We start from the raw sequence: 24,252 nt of genomic DNA on the forward strand, positions 1-24,252 counted from the left end.
ATATAATCTCAGAGTGGGGCGAGGGGGGGGGGGGGGGGGGGGTGGGGGGGGGGGGCGGGGGGGTCACCCATCAAAGACAGAGATGAGGAAGAATATCTTCTCTCAGAGGGGAGTGAATCTGTGGAATTATTTACCATAAGCGGGCAGTAGAGGCTGGGTCACCAAGTATGTTGTAGACTGGGATAGACAGATTTTTAATCAGTCATGGAATCAAGGGTTATGAGGATAAGTGGAGTACACAGAGGAGGAAAGTGGAGTTGAGGATTAGCAGATCAGACCAGCCGTGAGTTCATTGAATGGTGGAGCAGACTCAATGGGCTGAATGGCCTCCTTTTGCTACTATGTTTTATGGGCTCTTAACAATCTTCTGAAATAGCCTCACAAGCCATGCGGTTGAATTGCTGGCTTTTCCAGCCATGTCCACATCCCATGAAACACCAAATGACCTTAATGTCAATTGTGGTCCACATCCGTCGACACAACATGTGTTTGCTCTCCCTCACTGTTGTGCCGACTTATTACTACAATCAATGCGTTGATAATGATTCATTGCTCTGTTAACAGGGGGATTCTAATTGAAGATATTCTTCACCTTCAGCCTTCACATCAACTCCTGCACTGGAAACAGCTGATTTCATGTTATTGAAAACACTGCAGCTGTAAGTGCCCTCAATGCTTTCCTTGAAATGATAGATTTGGTGAGTGACCTCCCTGCTGGATGAAGTTTCCTTGGGGAATTTTGTCCCTTCTTTGTACCAGGTGAAATCCATTGGTGGGGAACCTTCATTGACTGAGCACCTCAGTGTCAGATTGCTTCCTTCCCTTACCCTGGTGTTGAGTGGAATGATGTGCAAACGTGGGTTCGCAACTGAAATTCCTGTCGGAGATTCAAGCACTGATTAAAGTCGGTATGATTTCATGTCGCAAGTCACGTGCTGTGGTGAACCATCGTTGGTTCCCACTAGGTAGTACTGAGCCAGGGTCTGGCCAGTACGACGAGTCTGTATATATGTTGCTGTTGGGGTTAGGGATGGGTTGTTCTACTTGTTACTGTTGGGGTTAGGGTTGGGCTGTTACACCTGTATTATAGTTATTATGGTACATCCCAGTCGGGCTCCGCCTCCTGGGAGAGGTATAAAGGTCACTGCTCTGTCTGGGACCCCTCAGTCTGGGATCGTGTACTATATATGGTAGCTTCGTTGTAATAGTAAATAAAAGCCTTTATTTCCTTGAGCATCTCAAGCCTCGTGAGTAATAACGCGCATCACGTGCCATGTCATTTCGTGAGCCAGTTTTGGCTATCATTCTAATTCATTAGACATTCTTGTCTGAGACAGGAGGTGATGGATTCAAATTGCACACCATGGAAATTTCTATGTACGTTTTCCATGGGATGTGGGTGTCGCAAACTGGGCTAATACTTGTCCACATCCCGAATTGCCCTTGAACTGAAAGGCTTGCGAGGCCATTTCAGAGCGCAGTTCAGAATGAACCTGCTCCCCCGGTGAATTGTAGACCAGGCTCATTAAGGACAGCAGATTTCCTTCCCTAGATTAGTGAACATAATTGAACCAGCTGGATTTTTACGATCATGGATAACTGTTTAACAGGCGCCATAGCCAGGGAAAGGTTTATAGTACAGACATATTGCCGCAGTTCAAATCTCAGCATCTGCCATTGAGTCACAGGGCAGGATTTTTCAAAGCTGGCAAATCCCGCATGATCCGTCTCCAACTCCCCCCCGCCCCCCCCCCCCTGCCCCATCCCCCACCCCTACCCCACGTCCCCCGTCAGCTCCCACAATTCCTGTGGCGGGCAGGATAGGAAAATTCCCTCCATAGAATTTTACAGTACAAAAAGAGGCCCTTTGGCCCATCATGTCTGCACCGGCCATCAAGCACCTATTTGAATCCCATTTTACAGCTCTTTGTCCATAGCATTGTCTGCTGTGACATTTCAAGCATTCGTCGAAATGCTTCTTAAATGTTGTGATGGTTCCCGCCTCTACCATATCTTCAGGCAGTGAGTTCCAGATTCCCACCTCACTCTGAGTGAAAGGGGTTTTCTTCAAGTCCCCTCTATGGGCGGCACGGTGGCACAGTGGTTAGCACTGCTGCTTCATAGCGCCAGGGAGCTGGGTTCAATTCCAGCCTCGGGTCACTGTCTGTGTGGAGTTTGCATTTTCTCCCCGTATCTGTGTGGGTTTCCTCCCAGAGTCCAAAGATGTGCGGTTAGGTTGATTGGCCTTGCTAAATTGACCCCAGTGTCAGGAGGATTAGCAGAGTAAATGAGGGTTACGGGAATAGGGTCTGGGTGGGATTGTGGTTGGTACAGACTTGATGGCTGAATGGCCTCCTTCTACACTGTAGGGATTCTATGATTCTAAATCTCCTGCCCCCTTACCTTAAATCTATGCTCCCTGGTTATTGACCTCTCCACAAAGGGGCACATAGATTTCTTCCTATCTTCCCTATCTATGTCCCTCATAATTTTGTACACCTGAATCAGGTCCCCCTTCTTTGCTCCTAGTAAAACAACCCCAGCCTATCCAGCCTCCCTTCATAGCTGAAACACTCCAACCCAGGCAACATCCTGGGGAATCTCCTCTGCACCCTCTCTAGTGCAATTGCACCCTTCCTATAGTGTGGCGACCAGGACTGCACACAGTACCCAAGCTATGGCCTAAACAGCTTTTATACAGCTCCATCATAACCTCCCTATTTTATGCCCAGTTAATGAAGGCAAATATCCCCATGTGCTTCTTAACGATCTTCTCTACCTCTCCGGCTGCCTTCAGGGACCTCTAATCACGCACTGCTAGGTCCCCTTGGTCCTCTGTGTGTCCGAGCTTTCTACCATTCATTGTGTATTCCCTTGCCTTGTTGGTCCTCCCAAAATGCATCACCTCACACTTTCAAAGGTTAAATTCAATATTGCTCGACACATCTGACCAGCCCATCTATATCGTCCTGTAATCTAAAACTTTTATTCTTGCTATTTAAAACACCACTAATTTTCCTGCCATCTCCAAACTTACTGATCATACTCCCACATTCGTGCCTTGGTCGTTAATGTACACTACAAACAGCAAGGGACCCAGCATGGATTCCTGTGGCACTCCATCGGACACAGGCTTCCAGTCACAAAAAAATCCTCCAAGTGAAACTCTTTTGTTAATATCCCATCATTACATTGCAAAAACCCCACTGTCTCGCCCTTTCCGGCTCACTCCCCGCCCTTTCCCCCTTTCTCCTCTCTCTCCCACAACAGACTATCTCTCTCTTGTACACAGACATAATCACAGACACTCACACCAACACAAACATACACCCACATACGAACACACAAATGCACACAGCCACAACCACACCCATCAATGAAGGTGGAATGGAGAACAGACATAAAGTCTAAATCAAATACAGAAAGAAAACTGGAATTTAATCAATGTTTCTCTCAGATAAACCTCCACAAACTAGGAGCTCTGAAAGAGTTGGGTTAAAAATACTGAAGCTTCATGGGATGTGGATGTCATTGTGAAAATCGGAATTTACTCCACAGTCCAAAGATGTGCAGGTTTGGTGGATTGTCCATGAACAATGCACAGGGTTATGGGGATAGAGAGGAGAGGAAGGGCCTGGTGTAATGCACTTTCTGAGAGCCAGTACAGACTGGATGGGCAGAATGCCCTCCTTCAGGGATCCGACAGTTAAACCTTTTCACTGAAATTCAGGGAATACATTTTCCTCATGGTAAATGCAGTTTGTTTAACTATTACAATCACAGTTTGAGCAGCAATTCCTAAGAGAATTGTATTTATAGACATTGCAGCCTCTAGTTAATTTAACATGATGTACACTGTACACTTCCCGATGCGTGCACTTTATGATTGCGCAGAAAGGTTAGAAATTGGCCTCCATCTCTCAATAGAGGCGAATATTTAAAAACAATCAACTGCCACTTGGTCACTGAGCAGTAAATCCAGCAATTTCTGTGGAAGAAAAGTTGATCAGATTTAGATCTATTGAATTGATCAGAATTAAATTCTGTGAATTAAATTCTCCATGGGAGGAATAATGGTCTTGTCACTGGACTAGTAATGCAGAGACCCAGGGTAATGTTCTGGGGACCCGGGTTCAAATCCTGCCACAGCAAGTGGTGGAATTTGAATTAAATAAAAATCTGGAATGAAAAGTCTCATCATGACCATGAAACCATTGTCGATTGTTGTAAAAACCCATCTGGTTCATTAATGTCCTGTCAGGAAAGAAATCTGCCGTCCTTACCTGGTCTGGCCTACATGTGACTCCATAGCCACAGCAATGTGGTTGACTCTCAACTGCCTTTGGGCAACTAGGGATGGGCAATAAATGCTGGCCCAGCCAGCAATGCCCACATCCCATGGATGGGAAGCGCAGTTTGTTCACTCCTGGCCAAAGGCACTTGAACCAATCTCCAACTTACTCTTAACAGTAATTTGCACACTTTTGGCTGTGTGTGTTAAACTGCTGCTGAGAATTGCACAATGATACCATCCAGAATCCATCACAGTGGCATTTTGGATTCGATACTCATTGTGACTGACGGAATCAGAATTCACAAGGGTGTTGTTTCGGTAGAATGAATATTGTCTGCTGCCACACGCAAGATCATCCGTGCACAGACAGCGCAGCGTTATGTTATCACCATCCTCTGGTACTTCCGGGTCCACGGTTATCCTCACTGGAGTTTCTGAAATTGAAGGGCAAAAGGAGATCCCTGTTAATGATTGCTTGGTATTCCAAGTATCTGGCTGAGACCTGTTGCTATTTTGTTCAAAATGAAGCAGTTATATGTGTAGTAATTTCAATTCGGGATGAGGAAAAGGGCGGTGGTGGTCATTTTATGAAATCTGAGGGCCCGGGTTCAAATCCCACTCCGGCACATGGTGAAATTTGAATTCAATATAAGGTCTGGAAATAAAAGTCCAACGATGACTATGAAACCATTATCAATTGTCATCAAAACCCATCTGCTTCACTAATGTCCTTGAGGGAAGGAAATCTGCCATTCTTACCTGGTCTGGCCTATATGTGACTCCAGATCCACAGTAATTTGGCTGACTCTTAACTGCCCTCTGAAATGGCCCAGCAAGCCACTCAGTTCAAGGGCAGTTAGGGATGGCAAATCCTGGCCCAGCCAGTGATGCCCATATCCCATGAACGAATTCTTTAAAATTCGGTAGAATGTATTTTTTATACATTTATGGGATTTGGGCATTGCCGGCAATGTCAGCATTTATTGTCTGTCCTTAATTGCCCCTTGAAAAGGAGGTGAGTTTCCTTCTTGAAATGCTGCAGTCACTGAGATGTAGGTCCACCCACAGTGCTCTGAGGGAGTTCCAGGATTTTGATCCAGCGACAGTGAAGGAACGGCCAAGATATTTCCAAGTCAGGGTGGTGAGTGTTTTAGATGGAGACATCCAGGCAGTGGCGCTCCCATGTATCTGTTGTCCTTGCCCTTCTAGATGGTAGTGGTTGTGGGTTTGAAAGATACTGAGGAAGGATCCTTGGTGAGTTTCCAGAGTGCAGCTTGTCGCTGCCACTGTGCATCGATGGTGGAGGGAGTGAATGTTTGTGGAAGGGGTAACAATCAAGCAACTGCTCTGTCCTGCATGGTGTCAAGCTTCTTGAATGTTGTTGGCGATGCATTTATCCAGATGGTGGATAGGCTTTGGGTAGTCAGGACGTGAGTCACTCACCACTGGATTCCCTGCCTCTGACCTGCTCTTGTAGTCGCAGTATTTATATGGCTTGCCCAGTTCAGATTCTGCTCAGTGGAAACCCCAGTGTTGATAGCATCTCTGAGCAGCATAAGCTGGTGATGATACCTGATGTGCTATGAGATTCACCTAACATGCAGGTTCAGAGCAGTCACGAAGCTGGTGATGTTTTTTGATTTGTTCACGGGATGTGGGAGTCGATGACTGGACCAACATTTATTACCCATCCCCGAGGGCATTTGAGAATCATAGAAATCATAGAAACCCTACAGTACAGAAGGAGGCCAGTCGGCCCATCGAGTCTGCACCGAACACAATCCCACCCAGGCCCTACCCCCACATATTTTACCCGCTAATCCCTCTAACCTACACATCCCAGGACTCTAAGGGGCAATTTTCTAACCTGGCCAATCAACCTAACCCGCACATCTTTGGACTGTGGGAGGAAACCGGAGCACCCGGAGGAAACCCACGCAGACACGAGGAGAATGTGCAAACTCCACACAGACAGTGACCCGAGCCGGGAATCGAACCCGGGACCCTGGAGCTGTGAAGCAGCAGTGCTAACCACTGTGCTACCGTGCCGCATTGATGTGGATATGGAGGCACAGGTAGGCCAGACCCAAGGAAAGGACGGCAGATTTCCTTCCCTCAAGGACATGAGTGAACCCAATGTTTTTAATACGACCATCCACAATGGACATCCTTAGACTTTAGTTCCTGATTTTTTATTGAATTCAAATGTCACCATCTGCTGTGGACTATTTTTGATAAAGTGTTGTGGATCAGGCTGTTCACCCCATTTGAAATAATTTAATCGGGTGAACTCTAAGAATACGGTCTGATTTACAACAGCACTTTTTATGCCTGACTGCAAACCAACAATGTACACCCAATCATCAAGAAGTAATGTCAGCAAAGGCCCTCCATAAGGTTGCATCTTTTACAATCTAACAGGAAAACCGCAGTGAGTATCTGGATCATTTCTCTGTCTGCCTCTCTGGAAGAATTATCGGTTAAGCAATGGGCTGGAGGGAAAAATCCCTTTTGCACCTTCCAAGCTTTATTCAGATTTTTTCTTCTGACATTTCTTATAAGCATCAAACAAACTTTTTTAAAAATCCAATCATCAAATATGAATGTCAACCTTAACCAGTGATGATGCTAAAACTAACAGACATTGGGATCAACATTGAACTCAGCAACCTCTCTCATTTTGCATTTCATTTTCCCTCTTTTGCAAGAATAAGCCTTTTTTAAAGTTTTATAAGTTTAAGTTTAAAGTTTTTTTTATATATGTCACATGTAGGCTTACATTAACACTGCAACGAAGTTACTGTGAAAATCCCCTCCTCACCATACTCCGGCACCTGTTCAGGTACGCTGAGGGAGAATTTAGCATGGCCAAGGCATCTAACCAGCACATCTTTCAGACTGTGGGAAGAAACCAGAACTCCCGGCGGAAACCCACGCAGACACGGGGAGAACGTGCAGACACCACGCAGACAGTGACCCAAGGCCAGAATTGTACCTGGGTCCCTGTGCTGTGTGGTACTGTGCCACCATGCCACCCATTAATTTATTCATTCGTAGGGCATGGGACTCGCTGGCTGGCCAGCATTATTGCCCATCCCTAGTTGCCCTTGAATTGAGTGGCTTGCTGGGCCAGTTCTGAGGACAGTTGCGAGTCACCCAGATTGCTGTGTCTCTGGAATCACAAGCAGGCCAGACCAGGTAAGGACGGCAGATTTCCTTCCCAAAAGGACATTAGAGAACCAGGTGGGTTTTTCTGACAAATAACAGTGGTTACTTGGTCACCAGTAAACACATAATTTCAGATTTTTGAATTCAAATTCCACCAGCTTCCATCGTGGGATTCGGACACTGGTCCCTAGAACATTAGCTAAGTTTTTGATCAATAATCTAGCGATAATATGACTAGACCATCGCCTTCTCTTCTTGTTCTTTGGTTTTCGTTGTCTTAATTTCCCTCAGATTATTATGCTGCTATTCACACATCCTCTGGATTTTTTTTTGATCTTTACCATGACCTTCTCATTCCTTTTGCTCTATAACATTTGTCATTTATTCTCTCTTACCTTTTACGCTAACTCTGACCTCTTTTCTGCTCCACCCGATTGCACCCCACCCTCCCACGCGCCCCCCCTTCACACACACATACCCCGCTTTTCAACATTATAAACCATCACATTTTCATTCCTTTGCAGACTCAAAAAAGTTAACTCTGTTTCTCTCTCCATAGATGTTTCCAGACCTGAGCTTTCCGAGCACCTTTAATTTCAACTTGTCACTGGCTAAGTTTGTGGATAATGTCCAGCAACATGTACCTTTAATAACGACATGTGTGTAATTTGATGAGAATACAGGTCCATTGGGATACCCAACATAGCGCACTTCGCATCGATATCGTCCTTTATCCTCCAAAGTAACATTCCTCAGTTCCAATGTAGCAGTTTCATTCAGAACGGTTGTCTCAGTTACAATCGAACGTTCTCGGTAAAAAGTGTAAATCAGCCCTTTCCCGATGGGAAAGCTGTAATTACATCGGAGTAACAGCCTTTGGTCGGCCCACACGATTCTTGGCACAGCCTCAATGTTCACAAATGAAACCAATTCTGTTGGAATGAAAGAACCAAAATTAGGAATGGGGCAGATAATCATTACTTAAATTGCATGTGATTATTTCGAGATAAATCAATTGGTTCAGGTGTGTGCGAGAGTTTATTGCATCCAAATTGACTGGGCCCAATGTAAGCTGCAGCTGAATCTGTGATGTTGCCCACAGCCTGCATTCCTAAGGAGTGGATGTATTGGGGCAGAAAATCGATACTTAAATCATATTAAATTAGATAATAAATTCCAGTTCCCGGTCGACCTGGATCCGCTACAGTTTGCCTACCGCTGCAACAGATCCATAGCTGATGCCATCTCCCTGGCCATGCATTCAATCCTGGAAAACCTAGATAACAAGGACACCTATGTCAGACTCCTATTTATTGACTACAGCTCAGCCTTCAACACTATTATTCCCACAAAACTCATCTCCAAACTCTGTGGCCTGAGTCTCGGCACCTCCCTCTGCGACTGGATCCTGAACTCCCCAACTCACAGACCACAATCAGTAAGGATAGGCAACAACACCTCCTCCACGATCATCCTCCACACTGGTGCTCCATATGGATATGTTCTCAGCCCTCTACTATACTCCTTTTACACCAGTGACTGTGTGGCCAAATTCCCCTCCAATTCGATTTACAAGTTTGCTGACGACACCACCGTAGTGGGTCAGATCTCAAACAATGACGAGACAGAGTACAGGAATGAGATAGAGAATCTGGTGAACTGGTGCAGCAACAATAATCTCTCCCTCAATGTCAACAAAATGAAGGAAATTGTCATCGACTTCAGGAAGCGTAAAGGAGAACATGCCCCTGTCTACATCAATGGTGGCAAAGTAAAAAGGGTCGAGAGCTTCAAGTTTTTAGGTGTCCAGATCACCAACAACCTGCCCTAATCCACCCATCCTGACACTATAGTTAAGAAAGCCCGCCAACGCTTCTACTTTCTCTGAAGACTCAGGAAATTTGGCATGTCCGCTACGACTCTCATGAACTTTTACAGATGCACCATAGAAAGCATTCTTCCTGGTTGTATCACAGCTTGGTATGGCTCCTGCTATGCCCAAGACAGCAAGGGACTACAAAAGGTCGTGAATGTAGCCCAATCTATCACGCAAACCAGCCTCCCATCCATTGACTCTGTCTTCTTCACTTCCCGCTGCCTCGGTAAAGCAACCAGCATAATTAAGGACCTCACGCACGCTGAGCATTCCCTCTTCCACCGTCTTCCTTCAGGAAAAAGATACAAAAGTCTGAGGTCACGTACCAACCAACTCAAGAACAGCTTCTTCCCTGCTGCTATTAGACTTTTGAATGGACCTACCTTGCATTAAGTTGATCTTTCTCTACAACCGAGCTATGACTGTAACACTACATTCTGCACTCTCTCATTTCCTTCTCTATGAACGTTAAGTTTTGTCTGTATAGCACGCTAGAAACAATACTTTTCACTGTATATAATACATGTGACAATAATAAATCAAATCAATCAAAATAAATCAGTTGGTTCGAATGTGAGCGGTGGGGAGTCTGGCACAGCCAAAAGAATCCCTGATGTTGTTCAAAGCCTGTATTCCTAAGGGATGGGAGTTATTTAGTTGTGGTAGAGATCTCTAGTTAAATCCTATGTAGAATATTCTAATTCGGAACAGCACACCTCAGGAAATATTGGCATTGGAACAGGTGCACAGCAGATTTACAAAAATGGTACCTGGAAGAACACGGGTAAATTATAACACTATTGTAATACTTTCTTGCTCTTGAAGGGTACAGGGTGGTCTAGTTGCCGTGCACCAGATGATTTAATACATTGATAAATTAAATAGACAGAAATTAATGATTTTGCTGAGAAGTTCAGAAGGGTGAGAGGGGATCACATAGAAACTTACAACATTCTAACAGGAATTGACGGGATAGATTCAGAAAGAATGTTCCCGATGGTGGAGGAGTCCAGAACTAGGGATCACAGTTTGAGGAAAAGGGGTAAACCTTTCAGAACTGAAGTGAGGAGAAATTTCTTCACCCAGAGAATGGTGAATGTGTGCAATTTACTACCACGATTTCAAGAAGAAATTAGATACAGCTCTTGGGGCGAAAGGGATCAATGGATATGGGGGGAAGGTGGGATCAGGATATTGAACTTGATGATCAGCCATGATCAAAATGAATGGCGGAGCAGGCTCGAAGAACCGAATGGCCTACTCCTGCTTCCAGTTTCTATGTTTATGTTTTTCTATGGGTGTGCAGAGATTTTGGGCGTAATGCCAAGTCCATGAACTGATGTAAAGAAAGAATCCTTCAACAATGGAGAGAGGTAATCTGGAATGATCTCCAAAAGAAATGGCCATTGGGTCTGGTGATGGAGGTGAACAACAGAAGCTTCAAAACAGATATGGATCCATTTTAATCACCGACACTTCCAACTCTAGGGTCCCTAGATCTAGGTGGAGTTTAGCTTCAGCTCAAGCATTACCGCATTGAATAGTGGGAGAGGTTTGAATTTCTGACTGGCCACTTCCCCTCTTACTATGCAACATATAAGATGGATTGGGTGTTTCCTGCAATTTCAAAACTGATAACGGCGCCAAACTCTGCTATGCAAAACTTTGCCTTGATTGTGAATAGCTTCACCATGTTTAAACCATAACTACTGTAAATCTGTCTCATGGAAGAAATTCATATTACTAGGCTCGGTCGATGGACAGTATTGGCCATTAAATCCAGGACACTTCTTATTTGGGACCTGACATTGAATGTATTTGAATTCAATACAAAACCTGATAGCATTGTGAACCTTGAGGAGGAGAGTGCGCAAACTCAAGTTTGTGGGTTGGTGGCAGATCTAATTCAATATGGATAAACGTGAGGTGATACATAAAATCCCATATCCCTACAGTACAGGAGGCCATTTGGCCCATCGAGCCTGCACTGATCACAATCCCATCCAGCCCTATTCCCATAACCCCACATATTTACCCTGTTACTCCCCTGACAATTTAGCATGGCCAATCAACCTGACCCACACATCTTGGGAGGAAACTGGAGCACCTCCATGCAAACACAGGGAGAAAGTGCAAACTCCACACAGACAGTGACCCGAGGCCGGAATTGAACCGGGTCCCCTGGTGCTGTGAGACAGCAGAGCTCACCACTGTGCCACCGTGCTGCTCCTGTTGTTGACAAAAAGACAGAGAGGCAATATAAAATGGAGGGTAACGAATATAAAATCTGAAGGGGGTGCAGGAGCAAATGGTCTGGACTGCTTATGTGCAGAAATCATTAAAGGAGGCAGGACAGTTAATAAAGGTTAGAGTCTCCTGAGCTTTGTTAATAAGGACATCGAGTATAAGAGCAAGGAGGTTACGTTTAATGTTTATAAGATTATAGTTCCACCTCAACTACAATATTGTCGAGTTCTGAGGATTTTTGGAAAGATTTGAAGACATTAGCGGGAGTACAGATATGATTCATGAGAATGTTTCCAGGGATTGGAAAAGCTGGGACAGTTTTCCTTGGAGAAAATGAGGCTCAGAGAAGATTCGATAGATGTATTCAAAATCATGAGGTGTCTGGGCAGTGTAAACAAAGCGAGGGAGTAACTGTTAGAACATAAGAACATAAGAACATAAGAAATAGGAGCAGGAGTAGGCCATCTAGCCCCTCGAGCCTGCCCCGCCATTCAATAAGATCATGGCTGATCTGACGTGGATCAGTACCAGTTACCCGCCTGATCCCCATAACCCTTAATTCCCTGACCGCTCAGGAATCCATCCATCCGCGCTTTAAACATATTCAGCGAGGTAGCCTCCACCACCTCAGTGGGCAGAGAATTCCAGAGATTCACCACCCTCTGGGAGAAGAAGTTCCTCCTCAACTCTGTCTTAAACCGACCCCCCTTGATTTTGAGGCTGTGTCCTCTAGTTTTAACTTCCTTACTAAGTGGAAAGAATCTCTCCGCCTCCACCCTATCCAGCCCCTGCATTATCTTATAAGTCTCCATAAGATCCCCCCTCATCCTTCTAAACTCCAACGAGTACAAACCCAATCTCCTCAGCCTCTCCTCATAATCCAAACCCCTCATCTCCGGTATCAACCTGGTGAACCTTCTCTGCACTCCCTCCAATGCCAATATATCCTTCCTCATATAAGGGGACCAATACTGCACACAGTATTCCAGCTGCGGCCTCACCAATGCCCTGTACAGGTGCATCAAGACATCCCTGCTTTTATATTCTATCCCCCTCGCAATATAGGCCAACATCCCATTTGCCTTCTTGATCACCTGTTGTACCTGCAGACTGGGCTTTTGCGTCTCATGCACAAGGACCCCCAGGTCCCTTTGCACGGTAGCATGTTTTAATTTGTTTCCATTGAGATAGTAATCCCATTTGTTATTATTTCCTCCAAAGTGTATAACCTCGCATTTCTCAACGTTATACTCCATTTGCCATATCCTCGCCCACTCACTCAGCCTGTCCAAATCTCTCTGCAGATCTTCTCCGTCCTCCACACGATTCACTTTTCCACTTATCTTTGTGTCGTCTGCAAACTTCGTTACCCTACACTCCGTCCCCTCCTCCAGATCATCTATATAAATGGTAAACAGTTGCGGCCCGAGTACCGATCCCTGCGGCACGCCACTAGTTACCTTCCTCCAACCGGAAAAACACCCATTTATTCCGACTCTTTGCTTCCTGTCGGATAGCCAGTCCCCAATCCACTTTAACACACTACCCCCAACTCCGTGTGCCCTAATCTTCTTCAGCAGCCTTTTATGGGGCACCTTATCAAACGCCTTTTGGAAATCCAAAAACACCGCATCCACCGGTTCTCCTCCGTCAACCGCCCTCGTCACATCTTCATAAAAATTCAACATGTTCGTCAAGCACGACTTTCCCCTCATGAATCCATGCTGCGTCTGATTGATCGAACCATTTCTATCCAGATGCCCTGCTATCTCCTCTTTAATAATGGATTCCAGCATTTTCCCTACTACAGACGTTAAGCTGACCGGCCTATAGTTACCTGCCTTTTGTCTCCTTCCTTTTTTAAACAGCGGCGTAACATTAGCCGTTTTCCAATCAACCGGCACTACCCCAGAATGCAACGAGTTTTGATAAATAATCACTCACGCATCCACTATTCCCTCTGACATTTCTTTCAATACCCTGGGATGCATTCCATCCGGACCCGGGGACTTGTCCACCTTCAGTCCCATTAGTCTACCCAGCACTGCCTCTCTGGTAACATTAATCGTATTAAGTATTTCTCCTGCTGCCAACCCTCTATCGTTAATATTTGGCAAACTATTTGTGTCCTGCACCGTGAAGACCGACACAAAAAACTTATTTAAAGACTCAGCCATATCCTCATTTCCCACTATTAACTCCCCCCTCTCGTCCTCCAAGGGTCCAACATTCACTCTAGCCACTCTATTCCTTTTTATATATTTATAAAAACTTTTACTATCATTTTTTATATTAATTGCTAGCCTAGCTTCATAGTCTATCCTTCCTTTCTTTATCGCTTTCTTAGTCTCTCTTTGTTGTTTCTTAAATTTTTCCCAATCACTTGTTTCTCCACTATTTTTGGCCACTCTGTACGCAGCTGTTTTTATTTTAATACTCTCCTTTATTTCCTCCGTTATCCACGGCTGGTTCTCCCTTTTCTTACAATCCTTGTTTTTTGCTGGAATATATTTTTGCTGAGAACTGAAAAGGATCTCCTTAAAAATCCTCCACTGTTCCTCAGCTATCCTACCTGCCAGCCTGCTCTCCCAGTCTACCTTAGCCAATTCATCCCTCATCCTATCATATTTCCCTCTGTTCAAACAGAGGACACTGGTTTGAGACCAAACTTTCTCCTCTTCCATCTGAATCAGAAATTCGACCATATTGTGGTCAGTAGACCCAAGAGGGTCCTTCACAATAAGATCCTTAATTCTACCTACCTCGTTACACAATACCAGATCCAAAATAGCTCGTTCCCTCGTCGGTTCCGTAACATGCTGTTCAAGGAAACTATCCCGACAGCATTCTAAGAACTCTTCCTCCATTCCACCCTTACCGACTTGAGTCTGCCAGTCAATGTGCATGTTGAAGTCCCCCATGATTATTGCCGTTCCGTTTTTACACGCATCCCTTATCTGCTTGTTTATAGCCCTCCCTACCTCAACATTATTATTCGGGGGCCTATATACCACACCTACTAGTGTCTTTCTCCCTCTACTATTCCTCATCTCTACCCATAACGATTCCACGTTTTGTTCCTCAGAGCCTATGTCATCCCTCAGTACTACCCTGATATTATCTCTTATTAATAGCGCGACCCCACCACCTTTTCCTTCCTGTCTATTCTTCCTAAACGCCTGATACCCCTGGATATTCATCTCCCAGTCCTGGTCACCTTTCAGCCACGTTTCTGTAATGGCCACTAGATCGTACCCACTTGTGCTGATTTGCACCATCAACTCATTCACCTGTTCTCAGTCATGGAAGGACCAAGGACAAAGGGGCACAGATTGAGTCATAGAGATATACACCATGGAAACAGGCCCTTCAGCCCTACTCATCCATGCCGACCACGTTTCCTCAACTGAAGTAGTCCCATTTGCTTGCATTTGGCTCATATCCTCTCAACCGTTCCCATCCATGTACCTGTCTAAATGTCTTTTAAATGTGTAATTGTAACCGCCTCTACCACCTCCTCTGGCAGCTCATTCCATACACGCAACACCCTCTGTGTGAAAAAGTTGCCCCTCAGGTCCCTTTTAAATCTTTCCCCTCTCATCTTAAACCTATCCCTCCAGTTTGGACTCTTTGAAGTGATTGGAGAAAGAAGCAAAACCGACATGAAGAAATATAATCACACAACGAATGGTTGGCGTCTGAAATTCTCTGCCGGAGAGGATGGTGCAGGCAGGTTCAATCGAGACATCGATGAGAAGACTTAAAATAATCAATCTACAGGATATGAGGAGCAGAACGCGGGCAGTAGGTGGATGGCACCGCGCAAAGGCTCATTTGGTGACAGTGCAGAAAAGATGGATTGAATAGCCTCTTCCATGACTAGCCATTCTGTGAATAATGCTGAATTTGAAGTGATGCGTATGAAAGCTAGGGACAGTCATTTCATTCACTGAGGACCTAAGCTGATTAGAATTACAAGACTGATTTCTGGGATGACAGGACTGGAGAGGAGAGATTGAGTCGATTAGGATTATATTCAATGGAGTTCAGAAGAATGAGGGGGATTTCATAGAAACCTATAAAATTCTAACAGGACCATACAGGGTAGATGCAGGAAGGATGTTCCCAACAGTGGGAGCGTCCAGGACCAGGGATCACAGTTTGAGGATACAGGGTAGACGGTTTTGGACAGAGATGAGGAGAATTTGTTTCACCCAGAGAGTGGTCAGCCTGTGGAATTCGCTCCCACAAAATATAGTTGAGGCCAAAATATTGAATGTTTTCAAGAAGCAGCTAGATATAGTTCTTGGGGCGATGGGGATCCAAGGATACTGGGGGCATGGGAAGGCAGGATCAAATATTGATTTTGATGATCAGCCCTGATCATAATCAATGGTGGAGCAGGCTCAAAGGGCAGAGTGGCCTCCTCCTGCTCCTATTTTCCATATTTTTATGTTTCTATGTTTTTTATGAATGTTCCAATGTTTCTACGAATCCCACCCCTCCCCAATCCATTTCATTTGCTCTTGTCAAGGAAACAACATTGGAGGGTAGGAATTCATCCCGGATGGCTACCTATAACTACGCAGGATACCACTGACCGTCTGCTGCAGTCTCCACTCAATGCTCAATGTGCTTGAAGACAATCAGTTGAACAATAGGAGGGATAACAGATGATCGATGTGACAGCACGTGGAGCACTCACGGTTACTTTGGGCATCTGCAGCCTGCAGATAGGTAAGACCTAATACGAAGGAGGTGTAGGGGGCTGTATATGAAGCTCTCATGATAGCAGGGATTGATCTCAGGGGTGGCACTGTGGCACAGTAGTTAGCATCACTGCCTCACAGCACCAGGGACCCAGTTCAATTCTGGTCTCAAGTAACTGTCTGTGTGGTGTTTGCACATTCTCCCTGTGTCTGTGTGGGTTTCTTCTGGGTGCTCCGGTTCCCTCCCACTGTCCAAAAATGTACGGGTTAGGTTTATTGGCCGTGCTAAATTAAGCTTACTGTCAGGGGGATTAGCAGGGTAAATATGAGGGGTTACAGGATTAGGGCCTGGATGGGATTGTGGTCAGTGCAGGCTCGATGGGCCGAATGACCTTCTTCTGCACTGTAGGGGTCCTATGGATTCTGAGATGACCCTTGGCTTCCTCCAATGCAAACTCCATGAGTTCATTTGACTATAGTTAGCATGTGAAAAATCCAACTTCACAGTCGGTGCCTTTCTATACAAGCTACATCTATAGGGACAGCATTTAAGCATAATTACCTGTAATATTGTTATGATTGTGAATAAAGTTTACACTAGTACATCTACATGAACTAAATATCTATTTTTGTATGGCTACCATTTCCTGAAATTTTTCTAAATGTTTCTTCATTCAATTGTTCAATTAATAAAAGGTTAAAATGCTCAAAGAATATTTAGTGCAATTAACGTTCAAAGACTATTTCCTCGGGTGGATGGAGCGATTACAAGGGGGCTTAATTATAGGGTTCATGGTGGGAGATATAGGAAGGATATCAGAGGTAGGTTCTTTACGCAGAGAGTGGTTGGGGTGTGGAATGGACTGCCTGCAGTGATAGTGGAGTCAGACACTTTAGGAACAGTTAAGTGGTTATTGGATAGGCACATGGAGCACACCAGGATGATAGGGAGCGGGATAGCTTGATCTTGGTTTCAGATAAAGCTCGGCACAACATCGTGGGCCGAAGGGCCTGTTCTGTGCGGTACTGTTCTATGTTCTATGTAACTTACCGGAGATGTTCACGTGAATGACGTTACTGTAGGATGTGCTCAGATTTGGTGAACCTGATGTTGTTTTACATTTGTACAGTCCATTATCACTCTTATTGGCTGCCTCGATGATGTAGGTTTCCTTCCCGACTCTGTCATTCTGATTATTTATTTTCCACATATAACTCCGGGAGCGCAGAATCTTTCCAGCATCACATTTGAGAATGATCTTGTCACCAGTCAGGAATCTGTCCCAGGGAGGTTCCATTGACAGTATCGGTGGCACAGTCTGTTCTGTGAAGGCCAATAGCAAACAGATAGCAAATGATAATTCTATGAGTCGATAGTCATGCGTGCAACATCATTCATTCTTATTCACCACAAATGCTGATTATTGGATCTGTCAAAGGGTCATCCAGACTCGAAACATTGGCTCTATTCTCTGAACAGAAGCAGATAGCCAAGTTCCGCACACATGAGGATGGCCTCAACCAGGATCTTGGGTTCATGTCAAACTATCTGTAACCCCCACGACTTGCCTGGGCTTGCAAAATCTCACTAACTCTCCTGGCTGGAGACAATACTCACCTCTTTAACCTGTGCTTGGCCCTCTCTCCACTCACATTGTCTGAACCTTTAAGACTTGATTACCTGTAAAGGCTCACATTCCAGCCATTATCTTGTAAATTGAGTTTGTGTATTTATGTGCCCTGTTTGTGAACACAAGTCCTCACTCACCTGAAGAAGGAGCTTGAGACTCCAAAAGCTAGTGCTGCCAAATAAACCTGTTGGACTTTAACCTGGTGTTGTGAGACTTCTTACTGTTCTATTCTCTCTCCACAGAGGCTGTCAGGCCTGCTGAGATTTTGCATCATTTTCTGTTTTTGTTTCAGATTCCAGCATCCGCTGTATTTTGCTTTTATTACATTGCTCAATGGCTGGTGGTGTTTTACTTAAACAGCCAGTAGATACTGATGTAAGGCAGGCGGGGCTTTAAGCAGGTGGTGGAGGGGGTAGGGTTGTGGGGAGGTCTGGGGGGTGGTGGAGGTGGGAAGGTGGGTGACAGTGGGGTGAAGGGAGGTGAGGGGCAGTGGGAGGGTGGGGGTCAGGGGGGTAGGGAGGAGCGGTTGAGGGGTAGGGGTGATGGGCAGGTGGTAGGAATGTGCGCGGGTGGTGGGGGTTAAGGGATGGGGAGGTGGTGGTTAGGGGTCTGGGGATAAGGAGGTGTGGGGATAGGGAGGTGAGGGTGGGGAGTAGGAAGCTGAGCGTAGTGCGGGGGTGGGGGTGGGGTGGTGGAGACGTGGGGTAAGGGAGGTGAAGGTAGGGGTCTGGGGTAGAAAGCTGGGGGTATGGAGGTGTGAGGATAGGGAGATGGTGGGTGGGGGTAGTCGGGGTGTGGGGGGGTGGGGTGGAGGGCTATGGGGTGGGGGCGGAGAGCTATGGGGTGGGGGCTGTGGGGTTTGGAAGAAGATAGGGGATAGAAGAAGTTTTCTTCGTTCTTTCATTTTAGCTGGAAGCTGGAAGCAGTGGGAGACATCATTCAGACAGACAGTGCCAAAGAACTGAAGGGCAACTAATTAATAATCTAGGGAAAATGAAGACAGGTTTCCTGATGGTCTGGATGTAACCAGAACAATGAAGAAACTGAGAACTGGAACAGGATTCTGATCAGGAGCACCCGACAAAGCCGAGGACACCAGAGAAAGGTTTTTCTGAAAGCAATCCAAAGGATTGAAATATCATAAAATCATGGAATTCACAGAAGGAGGCCATTCAGCCCATCGAGCCTGCACCGACAACAATCCCACCCTATTCCCCCTAATCCCATGCATTTATCCTCGCTAGCCCACCTGACACTCGGGGGCAATTTATCACAGCCAATCAACCTAACCTGCACAGCTTTGGAGTGTGGGAGGAAACCGGAGCACCCGGAGGAAACCCACGCAGAGATGGGGAGAGCGTGCAAACTCCACACGGACAGTGACTGAAGCCGGGAATTGAACCTGGATCCCTGGTGCTGTGAGGCAGAAATATGCCACTGTGCCACCGTACAATTTCATATAAATAAATTATAAAGTATTGACTGGATATCAGAATTGGTGGAAGAGTGAAAACCTGAAAGGGTTCATCCAAAATCCTCGCACGCACCTACTGCAGGAAAAGGGGTGGAAGCTCTGGTTTAACATATCATTTGGAAAAAGTGAACTCGATTTGGAAATCCAGATCACTCATTGAATATATAGCGAGGGGAGAAGATTTTAAAGCATATTTTTGGAGTGCAGTTTGGAAATTCTCACACGACAATCATTTGGGGGTATTCTGAGGAGAAATCCACGAACAACATCTTTGAGCTAATGAGACCCTTATAGCTTCAAATGCACTTTGTCATCCATGTCAATCCTAAATCCTACATGTATTGGCTGAGCTAAAGGAGGAATAAAGCAGCATTCTATTATCAACCATTTGTTATGTTTAATATTTTTTCCCTTTCTCTGACAATTAATTAGTGGTCATGTGACTCTGTTCCTCCATGTTTGGCAGCATGGTGACACAGTGGTTAGCACTGCTGCCTCAAGCACCAGGACCCGGATTCGATTCCTGGTTTGGGTCACTGCCTGTGCACAGTCTGCACGTTCTCCCCGTGTCTGCGTGGGTTTCCTCCGGGTGCTCCGGTTTCCTCCCACAGTCTGAAGGACATACTGGTTAGGTGCATTGGCCATGCTAATTTCTCCCTCAGTGTACCCGAACAGGCACCGGAGGATGGCGACGAGGGGATTTTCACAGTAAATTCATAGTGTTGTTAATGTAAGCCTAATTGTGACACTAATAAATAAACTAAAAAAAAGATATTTAAAAAGGGTAAAAGTTCTGGTCTTTAGAGCCAGGGTTCCAATCTGGCGCCTTTCCACCCAGTTATAACATCAGCAAGGATCGTAACACAGGACAGCCAGTTCCCTCCACACCACTGAATTTTATAATCTCTCCCCATATAAATCCTCTAGTCCTCTCCCATTCCTCACATTTTCGCACATCACACTTGCAAGGAATGAACCACTGTTATCATTCCAACCCTGTGTTTTCTTTCTGGGCCGTAGTCCTGGGTAAAACATGATCTGTCCAAAATGAGGAACCCCTCATATTAAATAGTGACCCCCAAGTTCTACATTCTCCCACAAGAGAAAACATCCTCTCCACATCCACTCTGTCAAGATCCCTCAGGATCAAATATAGTTGAGTCAAGTAACCTCTTACTCTTCTGAACTCCACTGCGTAAAAGATCAACCGATCCACACTTTCCTTATAAAGCAAACCATCCTTTCCAGGAATTAGCCGAGTAAACCTTCCCTGAACTGTTTTGAAAACACTTACATCCTTCCTTAAATAAGGAAATCAGCAATGTATGCAATGCTCTAGATTTGGTCTCACCAATGTCCTGTACATCTGAAGTAGAACCTTCCTACTTTTGTTTTCAGTTGTCCTCGCAATAAATCCAAATATTTTATAAACTTTTTTAATGACTTGATGTATCCTTCGTACTGACGTTTTGCGATTCACGCAGCGTGACACCCAGATCCCACCTCAGAACTATGCTGTAAAATCTCAACTGGTTCGTGAACACTCTAACCATCTTTGCTAACCTGGTCTGGCCTACTTTTGACTGCAGGCACACTGCAATGTGATTAGGTCTTAATTGTTTTTAAAAATGGCATACAAAGCCACTCAGTTAAGGGATGGGCAACAAATGGGGTGGCACGGTGGCACAGTGGTTAGCACTGCTGCCTCACAGCGTCAGTCTCCCGGCTTCAATTCCTGGCTTGGTTTCCTTTCTGTGTGGAGTTTGCACATTCTCCCCATGTCTGCGTGGGCTGCCTTTGGGTGCTCCAGTTTCCTCCCACAGTCCAAAGGTGAATTGGCCATCCTAAATTGCTCCTTCGTGTCAGGGGAACGAGCTAGTGTAAATGTCTGGGGATAGAGCCTGGGAGAGATTGTGGTCAGCGCAGACTGAATGGGCCAAATGGCCTCCTTCTGCACTGTAGGATTCTATGATTCTACCAGTGGGGCCCACATCTTCTGGATGAATTCATAATAATGAATTTCTTGTTATGTCTTTCCTAGCTTCCCCTTGTTTGATTGGCACATTCTGACTCTTGTACCATATTTTGCCAAGAACTCTGCCTGACAAAAGAGGATCTTCACACGCTTCTGCAATTCAGTAACCGCATGACCATCTCAAGAGAAAGGAGAAAGATGTCGAGCCACAAATAGTTTCTGCTGATGGGAAAGGAACTTCCCGACATGACCGGGTCAACTGGAGATAGTTATTGTGTAATCTTTAGCAGAAACTCTAATAATAAGTATTTAGATATTGCCATTCATGCAATAATAAAAAAAATACTATCAAAGGGCATCATGGGGATATTGAATAACCTTGATATGGAGTCTTATCCTTCATACCGTGAAGAAGGAGGCTGTTCGGCCCATCGAGTCTGCATCGACTCTCCAACAGTTCACCCCATCCAGTACCTATCCCCATAACTTGACTATTTACCCTGCTAATTCCCCTTGTACATCCTGGGTCATTAAGGGGCAATTCAGCAGGGCCAATCCACTGAACCTACGCATTTTCTGACACTAAGGGGCAATTTACCATGGCGAATCCACCTAACCTGCACATTTTTGGACACTAAAGGGCAATTTAGCATGGCCAATCCTCCTAACCGGCACATCTTTGGACACGAAGGAGAAATATTTAGCATGGTCAATCCATCTAACCAGCTCATCTTTGAACACTAAGAGGCAATTTACCATGACCAATCCAGCTAACTGGCGCATCTTTGGACACTAAGGGGCAATTTACCATGGTTAGTCTACCAAACCTGCACGTCTTTGGACACTAAGGGGAACTTAGCATGGTCAAACCACTTAACCTACACATTTTTGGGCACTTAGGGGCAATTTAGCATGGCCAATCCACCTAACCTTCACATCTTTGGACGCTAATGGGAAATTTTGTGTGGCCAATCCACCTAACCTACACATTTTCAGATAGTAAGGGGCAATTTAGCATGGCCAATCCACCTTACCTACACATCTTTGGACACTAAGGGGCAATTTAGCATGGCCAATCCACCTTACCTACACATCTTTGGACACTAAGGGGCAATTTAGCATGGCCAATCCACCTAGCTGGCACACCTCTGGACTGCGGGAAACCTACGCAGACATGGGAAAATGTGCAAACTCCACACAGTCACCCAAGACCGGAATTGAACCTGTGTCCCTGGCGCTGTGAAATGAATGATGACTATTGACGATCTAGTAGCCGTTTAAAAGATTATGAACTGTTTTAAATTCAACATACCTTGTGCTGTCATCGGAAACACCATTTCCACTGAAAAATATAAACAGAAATGTCATATTTGAGATTGCGTTGATTGCTGTGATTTTCCATTCAGAAAGAAACCCCAGAAAGTTTTAGTTAACCGAGAAAAGTTAGAAGTTTATCATTGTTCGTTCTTAATTCATGTCTTAAAACAGAACTTGTAATGTGATGATTTTATAATTCTGAATGAAAATACTCATGATACAATCCTTTGAAATAGACCAATAACTGTCAGTTGGTGATATGTGCGTATGTTTATTTATTAGTGTCACAAGTAGGCTTACATTAACACTGCAGTGAAAATCCCCGGTCGTCACACTCCGGCACCTGTTTTGGTTCACTGTGGGAGAATTTAGCATTTCCAATGCACCTAACCAGTACATCTTTCGGGCTGTGGGAGGAAACCAGAGCACCTGGAGGAAACCCACTTAGACATGAGGAGAACATGCAGACTCACCACAGAGAGTGACCCAAGCCAGGAATCGAACACGCTCCCTGGCATTGTGAGGCGGCAGTGCTAACTACTGTGCCACCATGCTGTCTTAGTGTTTGTGTGACAGAGAGATAGAGAGGGAGAGACAGAGTAATTATGTGCACTAATGTGTGTGTGTGTGGGGGGGTGGGCGGGAGGTGGGGGCGAGAGGGTGGGTGAGTGAGGATTAGTGTGTGATTGTGATTGTGTATGAGTGCTTTTCTGTATGAGAGAGAGTGTGTGTGCATGTGTGTTTGTGAATGTGTATTGTATGCGTGTGTGTGTCAGTGTATGGGTGTGTGAGCGTGAGAGAAATTAGGGGATCCTTTGTGTGATTGTGTGTGTGTGTTTTACCGTATATATATCCGTAACAGAGGGCGAGAGATTGTGTGCCTCGTGTATGTGCGTCTTTGTATGTGTATGTGTGTGTACATATGAGTGTGTGAGCAAAAGTATGTCAGGGTGGCACAGTGCTTAGCACTGCTGCGTCACAGCGCCCGGTACCCAGGTTCGAATCTTGGCTTGGATCACTGCCTGTGTGGAGGTTGCATGTTCTCCCTGTGTCTGCGTTGGTTTCCTCCGGGTGCTCCGGTTTCCTCCCACACTCCAAGGACGTGCGGGTTAGGTTGATTGCTAAATTGACCCTAATTTCGAGGGGATTAGCAGGGTAAATATGTGGGGTTACGGGGAAATTACGGAATTGTTGTCAGTGCAGGCTCAATGGCCAAATGGCCTCCTTCTGTACTGTAGGGATTCTATGTGTGTGTGTGTGTGTGTGAGTGAGTGAGCATATTAGAAAGCATGTCTTTCTTCCAAGAAGAGAGTGTTGATGAGGGTGCTGAGGTTGATCCCATCTGCCTGACCAAGGGCAAAAAACAGAGATTAATGTTGAACAATTGGTTTCCTTACTGGAGAATACACAGTGTTGTTTCACAGGAATTAACATTAGGGACACGGCTATTTTTCATGTAAATCACTGATTTTTACACAGATCATAAGTTAAACGTTTGCAGTTTTGGCATCCAATGCAAAGGCATTTGAGGACAGGAGTAAAGAGTTTGTGCTGAAATTGT

The 24,252-nt window shown here is 45.2% G+C and overlaps 1 protein-coding gene across 1 annotated transcript in view; it reads right to left on the bottom strand.

Moving 5' to 3' along the window:
- LOC144494204 (Fc receptor-like protein 2) overlaps window positions 1-24,252 on the bottom strand; it is a 56,432-nt gene that overhangs the window by 10,552 nt on the left and 21,628 nt on the right. The window contains exons 3-6 of the mRNA XM_078213806.1: window positions 22,687-22,716; window positions 17,346-17,618; window positions 8,107-8,394; window positions 4,462-4,728 (exon numbers count right to left, since the gene is read on the bottom strand). Coding sequence (XP_078069932.1) covers window positions 4,462-4,728; window positions 8,107-8,394; window positions 17,346-17,618; window positions 22,687-22,716 — 858 coding nt within the window. The remainder of the gene's footprint in view (window positions 1-4,461; window positions 4,729-8,106; window positions 8,395-17,345; window positions 17,619-22,686; window positions 22,717-24,252) is intronic.

This window comes from Mustelus asterias, chromosome 5, assembly GCF_964213995.1.
Source record: "Mustelus asterias chromosome 5, sMusAst1.hap1.1, whole genome shotgun sequence".
NCBI lineage: Eukaryota > Metazoa > Chordata > Chondrichthyes > Carcharhiniformes > Triakidae > Mustelus > Mustelus asterias.